Raw genomic sequence first — 22,722 nt, 5'->3', positions numbered from 1 at the left:
TAATGTGTGCTGTACTCTAAAGGTCCAGATCAGCTAAACGTTGAAACCGGCGGCTGGCGTGTAAATCGTAGCAAAGCGTTCACCGCTGGTCTGCAGGCGGACAAGCGTTTCGTAATTAATCTGTCCAAACTTCTGTTCGTTCTGTCAACGAGACTGAAACTATGAAAAATAAAAATACAGATAAACAAATGCATGTAAATCCAAAAATAATATATTTTTGGATTCAAAAATCGAAAAAATAGATTTTTAAATCCAAAAATATGTTATTTTTTATAAATCAAGCCATAGTGATTTATATCGTATATAATTTACTTTTTTATTTTATACTCTTTTTGTGGTTATAGGTTAAATTTAATATATTGAATCATTTTTTGTGCATTTATTTTTTAATCAAATTTATAAACCTGTATTTTCCACCTTTTTTATTTTCCCAAAAACACACATTTCTAGATTTTTGTGCTAATTTTAATCATTCGTTCATTTTTCTCTCATTCAATAATTCATATGTATTTTATTTGTCCCTTTTTATTTTAATTATTTTTTGCAGTTCTGTCTTTTAAAATTATTTAAAGTGATTTACTTCATCATGTAAATAAGATGTTGCAGCAAACATCTAACGATTGATTGATATCGTCTGAACGATGACATCAGACCTGATCTTGACGGCAGGTTGTTGTTCAGAGACCGTTTATAAGCATGTTGATGACGTCTCACATACGTCTGCATTACTTCCCCCCGACTGGGTTTTCCTTGGGTTTCCATCCCCGTCTCAAACTCTCCCTCCCTTCTCTGAGTCGCAGCCTTGTGCTGCTTCCACCTGAGTTGGTGTAACGCTGGAGTCCCCGGAGAACCGCCGGCGTATTTGGGTCAGAACATGAAGATCTGGGCGGCGTACGAAGGTTCAGAGATGTCAGACCTCCATTTAACCTGAATCTGACGCCTCATGAAGACGTATCTGAGCGTTTTCAGACGTATCCAGAGCTGGGTAGAGTAGCCAAAAATTGTACTCAAGTAAAAGTACTGTTACTTCAGAATAATATGACTCAAGTAGAAGTAAAAAGTATTCATCCAAATAATTACTTGAGTAAAAGTAAAAAAGTACTTGGTGAAAAAACTACTCAAGTACTGAGTAACTGTTGAGTAACGTCTGATTTATTCAACCATTCAAACAGACAAAAGTACAAAATAATCATCTTCAGGCAAATTAAATCAATAAAATAATAAAATACATTAAAATTAATAAAAAATAGCTTAAATTTAAATAATCTTAAAGTAAATTCAAGTACTTTAATACATAATAACAGAAAAAAAATTAAACACAAGTAGCACAAAATTTCAAGCCTTTGTACTTTTCTTTTATAACCAGGCAGAACTAGAACAAGCCCATGAACTCATAGAAACTCTGTGTGTGTTTGAGTCTGTGTAAATGTGACAAAACATGCAAAAACAAACATTTTTCCCAAAGAATCACCCAGTGATGTCATGAGATTGACGCGTACGCGGATAAAAGGGATAAAAGAAAAGTAACAGCTCAATGTAGCCTAATGTAGCGGAGTAAGAGGAACAGTTTCTTCTTCACAAATCTACTCAAGTAAATGTAAAAAGTATAGTGATTCAAAACTACTTCTAAAAGTACAACATTTCCCAAAACTTACTCAAGTAAATGTAACGGAGTAAATGTAACTCGTTACTACCACCTCTGGACGTCACGACGGGGATGTTGCTGCCCCGGCAGATCTGCCTCCGCCCGGCCCGGCCCCGACCCGGGTCTGGTCTCCTCTGGGCCTCCAGGGCCCGGTTTCTCCAGTCTGCGTGAAGTTCTGTTCACACACACCAGGGTTTGGGGTTTATGTCCCACTCGGACTCAAACATCCACCAGAACCCACCTGACGGAACCGGTTCTGTCATTGGACAATATCGGGCTTGACAGAGCATAATGTTTCCATGACAACTAGGGCTGGGGATCGATTCAAATGTCAAGAATCAATTCGATTCTGATTCTTAAGATTCAGAATCGATTATCATGATTCGATTCCGATATTGATTTGGGTTAGCGTTATTAAAACTGTTTTTTGAGCTGTTGCATGAATTATATGACTGTAGTTATGCAACATATTACTACTAGTATTATATTGAGATTAAACAGCAAGTATTGGCAGCTAATGATGCTGTAAGGACCAATCAGCTCCTAGAATGCTGATAGAACTGCTTTCAGAAACATCATGTGGGTCAGAATTACCAAACAGATCCAGGGAGGAAACAGAGACGGATGAAATCGGTTTTATTTTTTCCATTTTCTGTGTTTTTCGGTTTTTTAATTTTTGAGAATTTGGTTTTTAGCATTTTATACAAATGTAACCCCAATAAAGCGTATAAAGTAATGAAATATAGACAATTTATGCAATTATAACTGAAAACTTTCATGTTTTCATACTGTACTTGTCATATTTAAAGGCAAAAACATGGCAGTAGTTACTCTGGTGTCCAACAAATGTTTAGAATTAAATGATGCGACTACTGGGGTTAAAGTTCACCGGGCGAAAATGTATAGATGAAAAAAATCGAACTTTAGACATACAAATCGATTTTTAGGAATTAATGAGAATCAATCAATCTATCTCACACATATCTATGTGAAAGCAAATTCTGACTTCCTGCTGTTAAATCGTCTATTTGCATGAAAAAGCCTTTGAAAAAAAGAAACAGGGATGGTACGGTAGTATTTTCACCTCGGCAGAACACCGGCTTGGGTTTACATGGATCTATAAGTCTGATATGTGATGACATTAAAAGTATGACATGAATCTGGCTTCATTTCACCACCTGCGTCGCCAGTTCCCCAGATCTTCAAAATGTTCGTGCGCGAGGGTCAGGGTTGGCGTAAAGATACGCACATTTTTCCGTTTACGACCTCCCCGCTCAACCAGAACCGCATCAAACCGGTTCTGCAGGTGGACTTGAGGAGGGCATTGACCCACTGCTCAGTTTTCAAGGGAATGACGGTTATCCTGGGTTGTTTAGAAATTTAGTCGCCCCCGCCCCACCTGGATGAATCGTAAACCTCCACCATCTCTCCGTCTCTCTCTGTTCGGGCCTCCCCTCCTCGGGTCCATCTTTCCCAGAGGAAGACAGGAGGACGTTTGTTCTGTCTCTGCTTTTGTCCAGAAGAGACAAGAGACCAACTCTGGGGGCCAAGGAGGAGGATGATGATGGGGGGATGAATGAACGTGTGATGGAGGGACAAAGACGGAGGGAAACTGAGAGTTTTGACATCTTTATTTAGTCGGAGCTGAATAAAACGTGGAAACAAATGGGAGGAGGAAGAGGAAGAGGAGGAGGAGGAATGGGAAGAAGAGGGGGAATGGGAATGGGAAGGGGAGGAGGAATGGGAAGAAGAGGAGGAATGGGAAGAAGAGGGGGAATGGGAAGAAGAGGGGGAATGGGAAGAGGAGGGGGAATGGGAAGAAGAGGGGGAATGGGAAGAAGAGGGGGAATGGGAAGAAGAGGGGGAATGGGAAGAAGAGGGGGAATGGGAAGAGGAGGGGGAATGGGAAGAAGAGGGGGAATGGGAAGAAGAGGGGGAATGGGAAGAGGAGGGGGAATGGGAATGGGAAGAAGAGGAGGAAGAATAGGAAGGAGAGGAGGAATAAGATGATATCTAATATACCTTTTTAGATATAAAACACAAATAACCTTGAATGAATTGAAAAGTTGACTAATTTAGAGCGACCACTGATGACACTGATATGAAGTTTAGCGGCTCGTGTATCGGGGAGGGTTATAGCGCGTAGCCGCTAGCTCTTTGCTCACCTCTTTTCCCTCCTTTTTTCTTTGGCCTTTCTCGTGCCAGACACCAGCGTTTCCTGAATAACGGGAACAGAGTTGTATCAGACCAAAGCTGACAGAAGCAGTTTGCGGCTAGCGCTAGCGCTAGCTGGCTAGATCGATTCCTGAAGAGGAACGGCTTCAGTGTCCGAAGACACCCAATAATATTTGAGTTGAATGGAGACAAACAATTAATAAACGCCTGTTTATTTGAGCGATCTAAGCAAATAAACGCGGGCCGGGCCTTGTATTTGGTGTTTTACGGTATTTTTCGTTGTTAGACGCGTTAGCAGAGCAGCCGGCAGGAGGCAGGACGGTCCGGTTTCTCCCCGTCTGGTTCCAGCCGGGTCGTTTCCCCCAGAGAGGATGTGAGGAAACCAGGATGATGCAGGACGAGTCGCTGCCTCGTAAAGGAGGAGGATGATTAACTTCGTCTCAGGGCCGCGGCCTCCATCTAATCAGTCTAATAGTCTTAACTTCCTCTCACCTTCATCACCCCCTCGGCTGGTGATCACTTCCCCCTAATAGCAGCTATTCATCTTTTCTTCTTCTTTGGCTAAAAAAAACCGATGTGTTTCAGTGCTTGGGTTCCCAGAACTACCGTCCTGTTCTCTCCTCGATGCACATCTGCATCTAAAATACAGATTTATGAACCAGTTCTGATGGGGTGGTGTTCATCCCGGTGTGGGACTAACTCTAAACCCTCAGTAGGGTCTTGGAGGGGGCATGGGAGTCCACATGTGGTTTGGGTCCATGGAGAAGACGTCAAACGGGTCCCTCGGGGACTTCTGTTGGGTTCTCCGTGAGGACGGGATGCCGGATTCCCTCGGTCCCTCTACATCCGGGTCAGAGCTTGGTCCGCGTTGGACTCCACCCGCCCCACCAAGGTCGTCCTTTTGTCCCTTTTGAGTTTCTTGGCTCAGTCGAGGTTTGGAATTGGGTTCATGCTCTTTGCAGACGATGTGATTCTGTTGGCTTCATCGGGCCGAGACCTTCGGCCAGTGTTGTGCAAGTTCATACTTCTCATGAACTAGTTCAAAGTTCAGTTCACATATTTCATTTCATTCTCTTTGGGAGACGATGTGTAAAATTCCTGTAGATAATGATAAGGATCATCATCTGACGGCTCGCTGACGCTGCGTCTGCAACGTCTCTCTCTTCACTGCTCATGTAAAAACTGCACCGGGCTTGGGCCGCCGTTGCCATGGAGATGGTGCCCGTTGTTATGCTAGTGTGCACTGCATTGTGGGTAATGTAGTGTAAAGTCGTCGTCTCGTCGAGTATTTTAAATGTGCGTGCTGCCCACTAATAACACAGTTCAAATTCCAGTTCGTGATCTGCAGAATGAACAAGTTCAAGTTCTTTATTTGAAAATATGTTGCGTTCAGTTCAACGTCCTCACAGAAATGAACGCGTTCATGCACAACACTGCCTTCGGGTCTCACTGGATGAGAATCAGGACCTTCAAATTTGAGACCGTGGTCCAGGAATCAGATCCTGCCCCAAGTGGAGGAGTCCAAGTACCTCGGGGTCTCGTTCACGAGTGATGGAACGATGGGCTGATCGGTTCAACGTCTGTCGCGGTGAAGGAGCTGAGCCCAAAGGCGAAGCTCTTGGATTTAGGGCTGAAGCAATTCCTCGAATAATTCCAGAAAGTCGATTACAAAAAATGATCGAGGAATTTTCTCTGCCTCGAGGAATCGTTTAATTTTGCAGCTCAAAGCAGGTGTTTCACCCGGACTACGTTTAATGCGGCACAGCGCGCTGACGCCGCGCACGTAAAGGAAGAAGAAAGAGGCGGCGGATATGTTTGGTTTTAGTAACATGCCATGCTCAAGCAGACGGGAGACACATGTAGCTCAGTGCTTAACTTTTATTTTCAGTCCACGCTATATTCTCCTGGTCCGTTCTCCTATATGTTCCCCCTCTAACCCGGTACATACATAGGTTCCTCTAAACATCTGTTCCCCCTACACTTTTAACTAAAAGAAAAGGCAGAAAATGTCAGAAAAATAAAAACGTAATAAAGATAACTGGGTAGTTTTCATTTCATTTTATCTCTGTAGTCATTCATGGATAAAATAAGCAGCACTGGTGCCTAATGTGCTCCAATACAGCAGGACTCATAATTATATTTTGAACACTGCCAAAACCCCAAATCTTATACTTTAACTTAAAACTGAACTAGAACTTAAAATTTGCTTGACACAAATGAAAGTTCAATTGAAACACGTGGGAAAAACACCTAACCTTTTAAGTTATGTGTGATATAAAGTGTAATGGCATTTTTAGGTTAGAAATAAGAACATTTCTTGGTAAGATCCTTAGTTTTTTGAGTGAAGGCAGTGAATTTGGTCGACTGGTGTAAGTTCAGGGTTTTTAAATGCACAGCCATGAACCTACTGGATTATATAATTTAGTCTCAGTGATGTCAATTAACATCTAACATCTTATGTATATTTATTATTGCTCTTTAACTAAACAAAAATGTTTTATCAGATTACTCAATTAATCAATGGAATTTTCAGTAGAATACTCGATTACTAAAATATTCAATAGCTGCAGCCCTACTTTGATTTACCCGTCGTTCTACGTCCCTCCCCCTCACCTTTGGAGAGGACACCATCCGTGGTCTCGCGCTGGAGGGACTGTCTTCTCGGCTGAGTAAAGTGGCCCGGAACAGGGAACGCTGGCCTTCCCTGTCTTTGGGTTTAAATACAGTTTTCTTTGATCGGTACTTTAGAAGCACCTCATGATGTGTCGGTGCTTATCCTCCTTTCGTTGTCTTGGATTAAGAGCTCAGACATGCCAGCAGATGGAAAAAAAGCAGACGTTGAGTCAGCTGGAGCTGATGAATGTTAAAGAAAGTAATTTCTACCGACATTGCAGCCCTCTGTGTTTGGAAAGTAAAAGCTTGTGGCTACGAGTTTCTTGGTTCCAGGGAACCGTGGGCCGATGTTGTGAAGGAGTGATGGAGTCTCCGTCCTCTCTGAGGGGTCCATCCTGGTTCCTGGAGGGATTTGTTTATTTATTACGGATCCCCATTAGTCCTCACTGCAACATTGCACCCATAAAACAGTAAAATACAATCCTTACAATTAAAACATAACTAAAGCTAGGAGATGCATAATAAAAAAAAAATCTTCCTCCTCTAAAATATTATTATTTTTCTCCTGCCTGGCCCTAATACTCTTCCGTATCAAACAGAAAACCTGCCAACAAGGGGAAAGAAATCGACCTCCTCAGAGTCTGCACCGCTCCGAGAAACAACTGTCGGGTCTCTCTTTAATAGCAGTTCTGATGAAGCAGCAGAACATCAGGAGTTCAAGTCGCTTGAATTGATTTAATTAACGGGTCTGATGAGCGTCTGGCTCGTCTCCACCTTCAGAGGGAGTGAAAGTGAGACGCTGAGAGGTTGAGAGGCAGCAATCAGAGGATCAGGACCCCAATACTTTTATTCTTCTTTCTCTGACTGAGAAAAAGGTTTAATTGACCAATTACTTCAGTTCAGTTGATCCCGTCTTCAACTGATGCTCTGGAGATTCCTGGACTGAGCCCTTCACAATAAGAGCCTCTCAATAAAACTGCTCCCACTGTTTTTATTTATTATTTTATTAACAGTAAAGAAGGTTTTATCACCTTCCTGTCACCTAAACTCTCTTTTTGGTCTTTTTTTACTCCCATTGCCGCTACAGTCCTCTGGATTTACAACCGGAGGACTGGGATAACTGCTGATTCTGACAGAAGTGGATTTTATGGTGTGTGAAAACGAGAGCAGATGTTGAAGCGATGCGTTTAAAAATAAAAAAGAGAGAGAGATGAGCGAATGACTCCGCAGAAATGAAACTGGTCCGGATGTTTGTCCTCTCAGACATCTGTTGAAGGGAGGCATCAAAGTCACAGAAGTCAGTGGTCTGAGACACACACACACACACACACACACACAGCTGTGGGGTGACAACACATTAATCAATACAGCCAATCAGCTTCCCCGCCCGCTCAATCAGCCAATACAATCCCAGCGTGTTTGTTTCCATCTGGCTCCTCCGGAGGTGTGTGTGACATCAGAAGTGATGTCATCAATAATAGTGTGTGTGTGTGTGTGTGTGTGTGTGTGTGTGTGTGTGTGTGTGTGTGTGTGTGTGTGTGTGTGTGTGTGTGTGTGTGTGTGTGTGTGTGTGTGTGTGTGTGTGTGTGTGTGTGTGTGTGTGTGTGTGTGTGTGTGTGTGTGTGTGTGTGTGTGTGTGTGTGTGTGTGTGTGTGTGTGTGTGTGTGTGTGTGTGTGTGTGTGTGTGTGTGTGTGTGTGTGTGTGTGTGTGTGTGTGTGTGTGTGTGAGAATGTGAGAGAGAGTGAATCAATGAGGGGAAACTACCAGCACCTGTTGCTGGTTTGATTCAGTGTTACAACCTAAAATAGGTTCATGAAAGTATTTATTATTGGATGGATATTAAACTGGAGCCACTTATCAAACAAACATGGTTTCATTAAGAAATAAGAGTATAATTTCACGTAAGTAGATGTGAGTTAACTCTGCTGGTAACAACTGAAGGTGACGCTGGATATTTGGGATCGGCCTCGTTCAGGTGCCACACCAGCTTCAGTTACTAATGCTACTACTACTGCTGCTACTAATGCTACTACTACTGCTACTACTACTACTACTGCTGCTACTAATGCTACTACTACTGCTGCTACTAATGCTACTACTGCTGCTACTTATGCTACTACTACTGCTGCTACTAATGCTACTACTGCTGCTACTTATGCTACTACTACTACTGCTCCTAATGCTACTACTACTGCTGCTACTATTGCTACTACTGCTATTTCTACTACTGATGCTATTGCTACTACTGCTGCAACAAACGGACTAGTATCAGTATTCTTTTCACTGCTACCAAACTCTAAAGCACGGCTGGCGTACAAAAGAACGGGAGCAATGTCTGGTCCGTTTAACCCATTAAACTGTGTGTGTGTGCTATTTGTGTTAGCCTGTTAGCTCAGATGTGACGTTGCCTAGAACTCTGCTGTTGCAACTGCGTTCTCCGCACTCGTACTTACAAGAACCCACTTCCCAACCGCGCTGGCCTGCATGGTCATGGGTCGTGAATGAGTCGTCACATAAGCCCCACCCAGTTGTTGTTGTACATCCGTTTTCTGGAGGAAATGGAGAAATTTTATGAAGCGGGGATGCATTAACTACTCCCGATTTCCACCCGCAGCTTCACATCACTCTGCATTCGTTGTTTCCAGGAAGTAGCGCCGGCCACACTGAAGGGGGCGGAATTATCTGACTCCACCCCCTCAAACTGCCTGTTATGATCAGATATGCTAAGAGTCTCACCAAAACTTGTCATTAATGTTTTTTTATTTCAGACCTCAAATTGAGAAGTCGTCGCACGTCGATTATAATCAGAGTAATTCTGTCTATAATTAAGAAATTAGAGCGTTTTGGAGGAAACCCGGCCGGCGGCGGAGTAATCAGCCGCGTTGTTTACTATCCTGGAAGTTAAAGTCTCCATCAGTTCTGAGAATATTCTGGGATGCTGAATGTGACGCCTCCGGGGCGACGCTCTGCACAGAGGCGGCGCGGGATCGATGCCGCCGCCTGGAGTGGTTCAACAGGCATGAATGGAAGTGTGTGTGTGTGTGTGCAGCCCGAGCTGCAGGCAGCTGGTGACTCATCAGCAGATAAAACACTCTTTTCATCTCTTGTTCTCTGGTAAATGTTTTATAATGAAGTTTCATCGAGGTTTTCAACTCACGAGGGGAAAGTGTGTGTGTGTGTGTGTGTGTGTGTGTGTGTGTGTGTGTGTGTGTGTGTGTGTGTGTGTGTGTGTGTGTGTGTGTGTGTGTGTGTGTGTGTGTGTGTGTGTGTGTGTGTGTGTGTGTGTGTGTGTGTGTGTGTGTGTGTGTGTGTGTGTGTGTGTGTCCACATGTTGAGCAGAAATAAATGCCGTTAACTGAACTGGAGCCAAGTTGGCCAGGTGGAGCAGGTGTCAGGTAATCTGTTCTTGGCAGGAACTTGTGTGTGTGTGTGACCCAAAATCTCGAGTGGGGGAAGGATTATCAGTTGGAATGTGAAGTAACAGGACATAGTTTAGCATTATCAGCCCAAGGTCGTGGTTGGTTGGCTCAAGGTCGTCTCTCATCAAACCGTCTCTTCAGAAGACCTCTGATACCCCTTTTCCACCAAACCGGTTCCAGAGCTGGTTCTGGTTCACAACTGGTTCAACTTGGAACCAGCTGAGAACCGGTTTGTTTTTCCACAGCTCGGGTGCTAAGGGGAGCCACGTCATTACGTCGCTGCAAACGTCAGTTACGTTGTTGCGTCTGCGTGAAAGTTGCAGCAACAACAAGGTATTTGCTCTAACAGGACTTGGTCCACGTAGCTCCTCCGTGGACACATCTCTAAAAGACAGGTTGTCTCCTCCTCCTCCCATGATGCTTTGCTGCTTCCAGATTCATTCTTATTTGAAAATGTCTCCGTCTCCCAGTCTTGCTGTTGCCGTTGGTCTTAATAACTCCACCCCCTCCGCTTACGTAAGCGGAACTTTCCTCTAAACCCAGCAGAGAGTTGGTGCTACCTTGGAACCGGGATTTCTGGCGCCAGTTCTTTGTCAGTGGAAACAGAAAGCCCGGTTCCAAACTCAGCCCTGGCCCAGAACCATAGTTGGTCTCCGGTCCTCGAAGAACCTCCGGTTCTCGGAGACCTCCAGTCCCTGGAGACCTCTGGTTCTCGGGGAAACCTCTGGTCCTCTGAGACCTCTGGTCCGGAGGGGCCATGATGGAGGCAGGTTTGAGGTCCTGCCTGGTCCCGAACCCCTAAAACAATCCTCACTTCCTGTTTTGTCTCCCAGCAGATTGTGTGTGAGGTGATGTCATCATGCCGGCAGTAGCCCCGCCCACCTCAGACCGGCCCGGCGACGCCCCCGAGTCCCCCGGAGACGAAGGCGGGGACGTGGACCTGGAACCGGGGGACGGCAGCTGGACTCTGGAGGGAGACCTGCAGGAATGTGGAGGGTAAGTGGACCAGGCCTGGTGGACCAGGTCTGGGGCCTCATTTATAAAGCTCGCTTGCGCACAAAACAGGGCTTGAAATATGCACACGCCACCTTCTACGCAAAGGTTGGGATTTAAAAAGAAAAAACTAACCGAAAAATGTGTGTATCTTTACGCCAACCCTGACCCTCGCGCACGGACATTTTGAAGATATGGGGAACTGGCAACGCAGACGGTGAGGTGGTGAAATGAAGCCAGATTCATGTCATACTTTTAATGTCATCACATATCAGACTTATAGATCCATGTACACCCAAGCCGGTGTTCTGCCGAGTCGTCCTACCTCGGCAGAAAATACTACCGTACCATCCCCGTTTCTTTTATCTCAGTTTATTTTTTTCAAAGGCAAATTTTTTCATGGAAATAGACGATTTAACAGCAGGAAGTCAGAATGTGCTTCACATAGATCTGTGTACGACGCTTTGAAGGAAGAAAAAAAACTGTCAAATCACGCTTCCACATAGATAAATGTTGATGTCTATGTGGAAGCGTGATCTGACGGGGTATTTTCATCTGTCAAATCATCCTACCGGCACGGCGTGTCCGCGGTGCAGGACACGCCGGGCCGGTGTCGTGCCAACAAGTGATTGCCTGCCAGAATCTGATTTTGTTCCCCTGAAAATGGTTCTTTTTACCTGCCAAAAATTGATTGAAGGCCAAATACAGTTAATGAAAGGTTCTTTCTACCTAAATATGATTTGATCTCATTCTTGAGCTTCATAATCTGAAAATCTGACGTTTCAGTGCTATCACTCAACGGGCTGGTGTGCGCGCTCCCGCGGCCAGAAATCACATTCTGGCAGGCAACTCACTCGCTTTATTTTTGTTAGTGATGCCATTACTGTGACCACCAAATAATGTTGTTTTCCTGGCCTCCACCTCATCCACAACATCTCGATCTCAGTCTCCGTGAAATTTAGTGGCACCGGCACGGTTGCCCGGCTCGACACGTCTCATTCATCCTGACGCACAGCAGGAACAGGCTGCAGGAAGCCGCTGCGCATGCTCAGCAGGCTCATTCATATGCAAATACAGTCATCATGTAGTTTGCATTGCCCATTTATGGTATAATGTGGGCGTGTAGAGGGCGGGATATGAGGCGAATTCACCTGCGCAAACCTTCCAGCTGGACTGTGATTTATAAAGCGAACATTGCGTGCAGATGTGCGTGCACATGGTTTTTTAAATCCTGATTTACCCCCAGGTTGGACCGGAGGTGGGTTCTCTGGCACCAGTTCATGAAGGAGCAGCATCACCTGGATGCCTGGCTGCGATTGGCTGAGAGGTCCCTGGACTCCCTAAGCCCCGCCCCCTTCACCTACAGCGTTGCCAGGGACGACCTGCGGAGGGTCCAGGTGAGGGGACTGGTTTCTGTGGGACTGGTTGCTCGGTAACCGGTTCGTCTCCATGACGATGACCCCAGTCGGTTGTGAACCACCAACCGAAGGGGTCCTGGTTCGGCGCCCTGCGGGATCCCGGTCCAGACTCCTCACCCTCCCCTGTCCCCTGTGTTTGCTCAGAGGCTCCGGGGCGAGGCGGGGAATCGGCTGGTCCAGCTGGACGGTCTGACCCGGCAGAACCGGACCCTGACCCGGCTGTTCCAGGGCGCCATGATGACCCGGCTGCTGGCGTCGGCGCGGGAACTGGGCCGCCGCTGGGACGAGGTCAGCGCCGGCGTGGAGGCGGCGGCGGCGCGGCTGCAGGTGCGGTTACCGGCAGGCGGGGGGGGTGGTGGACCCGGGTCTCTGGTCCTGGTCCTGGTCTCTGGTCCTGGTCCCGGGTCCTGGTCTCTGGACTCTAACCGACACCTCCTCCTCCTCAGGACTTCGTCTCGGAGTGGGAGGAGTTTGAGCAGCAGAGGGCGGAGCTTAACCTCCTCCTGACAGACATGGCGGCGCGGCTGGAGGAGGCGGAGCTTCAGCCGGGGAGCAGCTGTGAGAAGCTGCAGAGGCTGCAGGTGAGACCACGCCCCCTTTTATTGCTTTCTTTCTTTCTTGCTTTCTTTTTCTTTCTTTTTCTTTCCGCTTTCTTTCTTGCTTTCTGCTTTCTTTCTTTCTTGCTTTCTTTCTATTTTTCCACTTTCTTTCTTGCTTTCTTTCTTTTTCTTTCTGCTTTCTTTCTTGCTTGCTTTTTCTTTCTTTCCCTTTTCTTTCTTTCTTTCTTTTTCTCTTTTGTTCTTTCTCTCCTTTCTTTTTCTTTTTTGTTTTCTCTTTTTTTTCTTTCTCTCTCTCTTGGCTGGGCGCTGCAAGTGCGACCACGCCCCCCTCACTCTTCTTCTTCTTCTTCTGCAGTCGTTCCAGGAGGGCGTGTGCGAGACGTCGTGTCGGGTCAACGCGCTGCTGCGCCGCGGCGAGGCGCTGATGCAGCGCGGCGTTGCCCCCGGCGACGCCCAGCGGCTGGAGGCGGGGCTTGAGGAGCTGCTGCGGCGCTGCAGCCGCGTCTACGGCGCCGTGGCCCGGACGCACACGCGGCTGCTCGTCCTGAGACTGGTACCAGAACCGGAACCGTGCACGACTCCGCCCCTGACCACGCCCTGACACCGTGCCCTAACTGCATGCGAGTGACTATCGCGTCACACTGTGTGACATTGGACGCTGTGTGTCCACACTGAAACCGTTAATATGGGCCCCCACGTTATTTTGATTGACAGCTCCCATTGGTCAGTCTCAGACGACGACGTGTCAAACCCACATGGACCGACCGCTGTGATTGGCTGCACAGTACAGAGTAGGCTACAGATAGATGCTGATGTTAAATCGTTGGATATTAATTGTTGTTCAACTCTAACAGACCATATTATTGGGCTGAACTTGCCAACTACCCTCCCTCAACGGTTTAACAGTAGCTAGAGTACATTAACAGAAGCTAACGGTAAATTAACGTCTGCTCAGCATCCTGACAAAACACACAAAAATAACTAACGATCTCCCTCCAGCAGCTGCCACTTTATTGAGGTTTTTGTAGTGAAATGAGGAGGTATCATAGAAGAGGAAAATAGAAGCAGGGTGTCCGACAAATGTTCAGCTCAAAACGGCGCGTTGCGCTGCGCGGCGCTGCGCGGCGCTGCGCGGCGCTGCGTCGCTGCAGCAAGTTAGGACAGTCCAATAGAAAATAAAGCAATGGAATTGATTTTGTCACCGACGCTCGCTCGCATCCAGTGTTGCCAACTCCTCAGTAAGGAAAGTAGCTATTGGCTGTCCCAAAAGTCGCTAGAAGTCGCTAAATGACGTCATCGCCTAATTTGCATAATTGGCAATTTGCATATAACTGTAATGGACGCTGTAGGAGAGGAATAACGTCGTGGGAGAGACAAAAGTGAGTAAAAAACACCCTAAATATGTTTAGAACTACAAATGTACAAAAATAATTAATTCAACATTAACAACATTTAATGATTTTAATGCTTTGTCTAGATCCACATTACACACATCAGTTTTGTCCTGTATTGTTAAATGTTATAACAGCAAATTTAATCAAAACATTGTTATGTAGGGTGAAATTGCTAGCTCTACAACAAACCCTCCTCCTTTATCCGGGCTTGGGACCGGCAAAGTGACCCAAAAGAAAAAAGAAACGTTTACATCCCGCTCTGCAAGCCAGCGGCAGCTTTGCGCAAGCGCATTTCATGTGCAGTCTGGACGAGGAGTGGTGAGGGTCTGCTCTCTGCTCTGCAGAGTTGCTATAGGGGTCTGAAAAGTCGCTAAATCTAGCGACTAAGTCGCTAAGTTGGCAACACTGCTCGCATGCAGTTAGGACACTGTGTGACTCCGCCCCTAACCCATGACTCCGTCCACAGGTCTTTGAGGACGACTGGACGGACTCCGGCTGTCCCTCGGAGGCGGTTGCCGAGGACGACCCAGACCTCCCCTCGGCACCGACCCGGGTCCCGAGCTCCGAGCGCCCGCCGCCGCTGCCGTCCCATGATCCCGCGGGGCTGGAGTGGGACCCCTCGGGGGACGTGGGCCGGTCCGTCTCCCACGACGACGCCGACTCGTCCTACTTCAGCGCTGGTACGACCTGATGGTGTGGATGGAACCCGCCCCGCGGGATTCTGGGAGGTCGTTCCTCACGGCGGCGACCTCCCAGAATGCCGCGGGGCGTCAGTTAACTCCTCTGTGCCGCCGCAGGTCGCAGGGACGAGCTGCAGGGGCGGAGCTTCCTCGGCGCCTCGGACTGGCGCTCTGACATCATCGCTGACATCACCAACCAGGAAGTGGGCGTGGTGAGTTCAGAAGTTTAAATGTGACATTTACTGTAAATGAGATTCAGAAATTTGTCTCAAGTGTCGTCTGATTGGCTGACGTGTGGATGGGCGGGGCTTACAGGCGTGTGGGCAGGGCTTCATGTTTTCAACACATTGTTAAAGCTGCAACCTGGTGAATCTATCGAGACATAGATCTACGTAGATCTACGGGTCCTGCTCATAGACATGTATCCGTATCCGCCCCATGGAGCTGCTGCGATACGCCAACGTCGCCACCATATTGGATGTTCAAGACTGCGCTGTAAACTAATACAAGTAAATTAACTTATTTTCATAAAGCGCTTTTGTACAAAGAAGTTTACGTTTTACGTCTCATTTATTCATTCACACACGCACTAATGTACTTGGGAAACAGTTAGGCACCAAATATAATATGTTTAATTTTCTCAGATGGCAAAAATAAGAACTTTATTGATCCCACATAGGAGTAATTCATGTTATATCAGCTATAGAGAACAAGGTAGTGCTGAAAAACAATATATCCCCCCTCACAAAAATAAGAAAAAAACAAACAAAACAAATTAAAAAATTTCCAGATAACAAAATAACATATTTGAACCATTTTTCAGACAATAAAATAACTGAAAAAATCTGAAAAATGGTTTAAATGTTATTTTGTTACTTGAAAATTTTAAAATGTTTATTTAGAATATGCTTTGTTGATGAGAAAACATGTTTCTCTATTTTTCTTATTTTTGTGGGGGGGGTGTATATTATTTTTCGGCACTACCTTGTTCTCTATAGCTGATATAACATGAATTACTCCAATGTGGGATCAATAAAGTTCTTATTTTCACCATCTGAGAAAATTAAATATATTATATTTGGTGCCTAACTGTTTCTCAAGTATATTAGTGCGTGTGTGAATGAATAAATGAGACGTAAAACGTACATTTCTTTGTAGAAAGGCGCTTTATGAAAATAAGTTAGTTTACTTAGTTTACAGCGCAGTCTTGAACATCCAATATGGCGGTGACGTTGGCGCACGGCTCAGCGCTCGATGGGGCGTCTACGTATATATGTCTATGGTCCCGCTGAGCATCGTAGACGTTATCGTTGTGGGATAAAGACGTGCGTCATCGGCGTATAGGGAGATCCTGCAGACCTGTCAATCATCTCACTGGCTCCTCCCCCTACAGGGCCAGGAGGAGGAGGAGCTATGGCTAGGCCACGCCCACCCCAGCCCCCTGGCCCCGCCCACGCTCCAGCAGGACGACCTCTGGATGACCTCCACCCCCGAGAGGAAGGACGGCCAACCGGGGGACTTCCAGGGAGGCCGCGTGAAGGCGTGGCTCCGGGTCCAGAGCTCCGCCCCCCCGGAGATGATGACCACTTCCTGTTGCAGAGCCGTGCAGACGGAGGAGGACGAGGAGGAGGAGGAGGTAAGTCTCCACCCACACGGTCTTGAGACGCCCCAAGGCTCGGGTCTGAGCCGGAACCCGAACCCGACCTGGGATCTAGACCCAGTGGATCTACGTCTCGGTGGCAGAGCTGGGTAGAGTAGCCAAAAATTTTACTTTGTAGTAAAAGTACTGTTACTTCAGAATAATATGACTCAAGTAGAATTAAAAAGTAGTCATCCAAATAATTACTTGAGTAAAAGTAAAAAAGTACTTAGTACTGAGTAACTGTTGAGTAACGTCTGATTTATTTTTTTATACACAACCATTCAAACAGACAAAAGTAAAAAATAATCATCTTCAGGAAAATTAAATCAATAAAATAAATTAAAATTAATAAAAAAATTTAAAATAGCTTGAATTAAAATAATCTTAAAGTAAATTCAAGTACTTTAATAAATAATAAAATAAATAAGATAATAACAGAATACAAAAATAAATTAAGCACAAGTAGCACAAAAGTTCAAGCCTTTGTACTTTTCTTTTTTAACCAGGCAGAACTAGAACAAACATGAACTCATATGAATATAATGTGTATGTTTGAGTCTGTGTAAATGTGACAAAACATGCAAAAACAAACATTTTTCCCAAAGAATCACTCAGTGATGTCATGAGATTGATGCGTACACGGAGGATTAAAAGAAAAGTAACAGCTCAACGTAGCCTAATGTAGCGGAGTAAGGGGAACAGTTTCTTCTTCACAAATCTACTCAAGTAAAAGTAAAAAGTATAGTGATTCAAAACTACTCCTAAAAGTACAACATTTCCCAAAACTTACTCAAGTAAATGTAACAGAGTAAATGTAACTCGTTACTACCCACCTCTGCCCGGTGGATCTATGTCCCGGTGGATCTGCGTCTCAGGTCCGAGCCGGGACCGGAACGGGGACCCGAGCTGGGATCTAGACTTTATCAGCAGGAACTTTGAAGGGTTTTTCAGTTTCAGACGTTAAGGCCCGGCACGCAGCGTCACATGAACATCTGCTGCCGGTGAACCTCCTGACCGACTCCGTCACGCTCCTGGACCCGACCCCGTTATGGGAGTTTTGAACGCTGATTCTCCGGGTTTTCCGGACATTTACCTGCTGAACAAACGCGGAGATGTTCTGCCTGAAGCTGATCTGACTGGTTGATAAATGTGATATTTCCTCCTGAAGTATTAACTGGATCTGGACCCTAGTGGTCTGTAGAGAATCTGTAATTGAGCTGTTGTTTTCTGTGCTTCAGGTCGGAGAAGAACCGTGCTGTTGTGATGAAGCCGAGCAGCTCCGCCCTGGACCCAGGTGAGGAACCAGACACCCCCGATGCCAGCAGATTTTAGCTGACGTTAGCAGACTTTTGCTGATAGCTGATGTTGGCAGATGTTTACTGATGGCTAATGTTAGCAGATGTTAGCAGGCGTTAGATGTTTGCTGATAGAAGATGTCCGCTGATGTTAGCAGACGGCTAATGTTTGACATTTGCAGATTTAGCTGACGTTAGCAGACATTGGCTGATAACTAATGTTAGCAGACATTAGCACAGGTTAGAAGTCGTTAGCTGATGTTAGCAGATCAGCAGTAAAAGACGGAGCAGCTAGAGTTTGCAGGAAGCTTCTGAAGAGGTGACCGGGTCTGGACGTGACCGGGTCTGGACCGGGACCGGGTCTGGACCCCCTCCCTCTGAACCAAGGAACTGACCCGACCCTCTAACCTGTCCCCGTCTCCGCAGCAGGACCTCCGGCAGAAGGTGGTCGTTCCCCCCGGTCCTCCTCCATCTCCTCCTGGCGGCGGTTCTGGCCCTGCTGGCCAGCGTGTTCTGGGTCGTCATGGAGCCGCCGTGTCACCGCAGCAACCGGGTGCCTCGGACCCTCCACCTCGCGCTGCGCTACGTCAACGGGCCCCCGCCTACCTGAGGACCAGCCGGGGACCGGGTCCCCCCCGAAACTCCGAGCAGCTGTCTCCTGTCCTGGACATTATTTATACTCCTCGTCACCGTCGAGTTGAAAAGCTCCTTCACAGTAACCCGGCAACCGTGGAAAAGCTCCTTCACAGTAACCCAGCAACCGTGGAAAAGCTCCTTCACAGTAACCCGGCAACCCGGAGGTGTCGAAAAGCTCCTTCAAAGGTAACCCTGCAACCTGGAGGTGTCGAAAAGCTCCTTCACAGTAACCCGGCAACCGTCGAAAAGCTCCTTCACAGTAACCCTGCAACCCGGAGTTGTGGAAAAGCTCCTTCACAGTAACCTTGCAACCCGAAGGTGTGGAAAAGCTCCTTCACAGTAACCCGGCAACCGTGGAAAAGCTCCTTCACAGTAACCCGGCAACCCGGAGGTGTGGAAAAGCTCCTTCACAGTAACCCGGTAACCGTGGAAAAGCTCCTTCACAGTAACCCTGCAACCCGGAGGTGTGGAAAAGCTCCTTCACAGTAACCCGGCAACCATGGAAAAGCTCCTTCACAGTAACCCTGCAACCCGGTAACCGTGGAAAAGCTCCTTCACAGTAACCCGGCAACCATGGAAAAGCTCCTTCACAGTAACCCTGCAACCCGGCAACCATGGAAAAGCTCCTTCACAGTAACCCTGCAACCCGGTAACCGTGGAAAAGCTCCTTCACAGTAACCCAGCAACCGTGGAAAAGCTCCTTCACAGTAACCCGGCAACCCGGAGGTGTCGAAAAGCTCCTTCAAAGGTAACCCTGCAACCTGGAGGTGTCGAAAAGCTCCTTCACAGTAACCCGGCAACCGTCGAAAAGCTCCTTCACAGTAACCCTGCAACCCGGAGTTGTGGAAAAGCTCCTTCACAGTAACCTTGCAACCCGAAGGTGTGGAAAAGCTCCTTCACAGTAACCCGGCAACCGTGGAAAAGCTCCTTCACAGTAACCCAGCAACCCGGAGGTGTGGAAAAGCTCCTTCACAGTAACCCGGTAACCGTGGAAAAGCTCCTTCACAGTAACCCTGCAACCCGGAGGTGTGGAAAAGCTCCTTCACAGTAACCCGGCAACCATGGAAAAGCTCCTTCACAGTAACCCTGCAACCCGGTAACCGTGGAAAAGCTCCTTCACAGTAACCCGGCAACCATGGAAAAGCTCCTTCACAGTAACCCTGCAACCCGGCAACCATGGAAAAGCTCCTTCACAGTAACCCTGCAACCCGGTAACCGTGGAAAAGCTCCTTCACAGTAACCCAGCAACCGTGGAAAAGCTCCTTCACAGTAACCCGGCAACCCGGAGGTGTCGAAAAGCTCCTTCAAAGGTAACCCTGCAACCTGGAGGTGTCGAAAAGCTCCTTCACAGTAACCCGGCAACCGTCGAAAAGCTCCTTCACAGTAACCCTGCAACCCGGAGTTGTGGAAAAGCTCCTTCACAGTAACCTTGCAACCCGAAGGTGTGGAAAAGCTCCTTCACAGTAACCCGGCAACCGTGGAAAAGCTCCTTCACAGTAACCCGGCAACCCGGAGGTGTGGAAAAGCTCCTTCACAGTAACCCGGTAACCGTGGAAAAGCTCCTTCACAGTAACCCTGCAACCCGGAGGTGTGGAAAAGCTCCTTCACAGTAACCCGGCAACCATGGAAAAGCTCCTTCACAGTAACCCTGCAACCCGGTAACCGTGGAAAAGCTCCTTCACAGTAACCCGGCAACCATGGAAAAGCTCCTTCACAGTAACCCTGCAACCCGGTAACCGTGGAAAAGCTCCTTCACAGTAACCCGGCAACCCGGTAACCGTGGAAAAGCTCCTTCACAGTAACCCTGTAACCCGGAGGGGTGGAAAAGCTCCTTCACAGTAACCCTGCAACCCGGAGGTGTGGAAAAGCTCCTTCACAGTAACCCTGCAACCCGGAGGTGTGGAAAAGCTCCTTCACAGTAACCCGGCAACCCGGAGGTGTGGAAAAGCTCCTTCACAGTAACCCGGCAACCTGGAGGTGTCGAATCCGGAGAACCTCAAGGCTCCTTCGTTCAGACTTGTTGGGATTAAAGGTAGAGTATGTATAAATCTAACCTCTGTTGACGTTATGTTTGAATTATCAACAGATGTGGCATCTTTCAGAAACTCTTTACCCTACCTTTAACCGACAGTAGGAACCAGTCTGACGGGTCCTAAATGCACCTGGAACCAGAACCGAGTCTGTTCTCGGCAGTTTTGTCTTCTGACGGTAAACGACCGCCAGGTCTGGGTCTCAGACGCGTCTCTGCCTCCTGACGAGCCTTAAATAATCGTTAGACTTTATGTAGAAAAACATTTATATTTTCTTAGATGCTTCAGATTGAAGTTTGACTTTCAGCTCTTTCAGAATAAAAGCCTTTTTTTTTTAAACGTTTTTGTTGCCTTTTATACGATGAACCGGCGCTGATCAACGCACCTCCATCTTCACGCCTGCTTCTCTCAGGAAAGGACGCTGGTCCAGGTCCTTGTTTCCATGGAAACCTCCGTCCTCCCCGATATGTAGCGGGGAAATGTTTTTTATTTTATTTTTATTTTTACGTTAAGTAACGTCCCATGAACATTTTCCGGCGGTAGTTGGACAACTGTGGCGCTTTTGTAAACTTTCTGTTTGAGTAAATTAAGTTTTATTAGTTCCGGTTGGAGCCGCCTGCACTTCCTGCTCTGGCCACCAGGGGGCGACAACTTAAATAGTTCAGGCTAATTGTGAGTTTTAAAGCTTTAGGAAGGTTAAACTCGACTGCCAAAATACACATTTCATGTTTTTCTTTTTTTTTTATATCTTTTTGTGTTTCATTGTCAAAATATATTACTAAATAATGATCTTTTGTACACGATATGAAGAATAAAATGACTTGTAATAAATATATCTTCTGGTTTGTGTCAATAAATCTTGATTTAACTAATTTTCTCGGTACAAAACCTACCAAGCCAATCACAACGGGACGTCAAAGACTGTAGATGTTGAACATCAGAGGCCCCAGAATTGAACCTTGAGGAACTCCACAGGTGATTTTTTTGTTTGTACCTAAAGACACAAACTAGTCCCTGTTTTTCAGATTAGATCTCAACCAGACAAGTGCTGAACCAGAAAGTCCAACCCTGTTCTGTTCCAGTAAGACCAGGACCAGGACAATCGTCTCCAGCTGGGTCGAGGACGATCATATCGGCTCCTAAACTTCCTCCACTTGAGTCACGAGGACCCAGAAGAGTCGTTGAATTGTTTCTGTCGTGTAAAGTCGAGCCTGGGGGGCCTAGAGTTCAGGACCAGGTCCTGGAGTCCAGGACTTGGGGAGGATCCAGTCTGAGGATGAAAAACCTCAGAAATGTGCTTTTCTAAATCCAGACAAGAGAATCTTTATGTCGTAGATTCTCCCTGGAGGTGCTGGAGTCTGGTCTAGTGGTCTAGATCTGTGTTCTGTACCATTGTTTGGTACCACGGGTCGTGTGGGGTGGGTGGGTTTCTCAGCGTGGGGGTGGGGGGGGTGAATGGACCTGGTTGTTCCCTGATCTGGGAAAATGCCTCAAATTCACTTAGAGGCGAATAATTTCATGTTGGCTGAGGAATGTTTCCAGAGGACCGTTGACCCGCCAGCTGGGGGGGGGGGGGGGGGATTAAAAGTTGCGTTCCATATTGAACCAATACGGACATATATTATGCTCCTATTTATTGATCTCATAATGTACAGGTGAAGGTCGGAAAATTTGAATATATTGCAAAACGTCATTCGTAGTAAATTTAACTAAAGGTGAAAGAAATATATTACATTCCCCACTACATTCAAAGTGAAATATTTCAAGCCTTTATTTGTTATGATTTTGGTGATTATGGCTCACAGTTTATGAAAACCCCAAATAAAAAATAAATTAGAGAATATTTTATGAAATCAATAAACAATTCCATCATCAAAATCATAACAAAGGTTTAACATATCTTGCTTTGCAGGTAATAAGACTAGGTAATATATTATTTTCACATTTTAAGTTGAATTATTGAAATAACTTTTACACCATATTCTAGTTGAATTATTGAAATAAATTAACTTTTACACAATATTCTAGTTGAATTATTGAAATAAATTAACTTTTACACCATATTCTAGTTGAATTATTGAAATAAGTTAACTTTTACACCATATTCTTCACCCTACAGTCCTCCTGCAGCGGTTGCAGGTTCGAGTCCCGGCCTGTGCACCTTTGCTGCATGTCATCCCCATTCTCTCTCTCTACCCCCTCCTTGTCTGCAACCTGAATA

General features: G+C 46.4%; 1 protein-coding gene across 3 annotated transcripts in view; it reads left to right on the top strand.

Moving 5' to 3' along the window:
• The window catches only part of si:ch211-137a8.2 (uncharacterized protein LOC777613 homolog), a 28,180-nt gene extending 6,889 nt beyond the window's left edge, over positions 1 to 21,291 (top strand). The window contains exons 2-11 of one of the 3 annotated variants that reach the window (XM_061719923.1): positions 10,687 to 10,849; positions 12,093 to 12,243; positions 12,409 to 12,591; positions 12,711 to 12,845; positions 13,180 to 13,377; positions 14,685 to 14,898; positions 15,016 to 15,110; positions 16,292 to 16,529; positions 17,780 to 17,834; positions 18,262 to 21,291. In XM_061719923.1, the coding sequence (XP_061575907.1) occupies positions 10,713 to 10,849; positions 12,093 to 12,243; positions 12,409 to 12,591; positions 12,711 to 12,845; positions 13,180 to 13,377; positions 14,685 to 14,898; positions 15,016 to 15,110; positions 16,292 to 16,529; positions 17,780 to 17,834; positions 18,262 to 18,445 (1,590 nt within the window). In that variant the 5' untranslated portion in view covers positions 10,687 to 10,712 and the 3' untranslated portion in view covers positions 18,446 to 21,291. Of the gene's footprint in view, positions 1 to 10,686; positions 10,850 to 12,092; positions 12,244 to 12,408; positions 12,592 to 12,710; positions 12,846 to 13,179; positions 13,378 to 14,684; positions 14,899 to 15,015; positions 15,111 to 16,291; positions 16,535 to 17,778; positions 17,835 to 18,261 lie in introns of all 3 variants that reach the window. The other 2 variants (XM_061719921.1, XM_061719922.1) reach the window with 2 other exon arrangements.
• The last annotated feature ends 1,431 nt before the right edge of the window (positions 21,292 to 22,722 follow it).

This window comes from Cololabis saira, chromosome 4 (genome assembly GCF_033807715.1).
Source record: "Cololabis saira isolate AMF1-May2022 chromosome 4, fColSai1.1, whole genome shotgun sequence".
Classification (NCBI taxonomy): Eukaryota; Metazoa; Chordata; class Actinopteri; order Beloniformes; family Belonidae; genus Cololabis; species Cololabis saira.
Note: the sequence above shows the minus strand (reverse complement) of the source record. Positions and strands in the feature narration are given on the sequence as shown.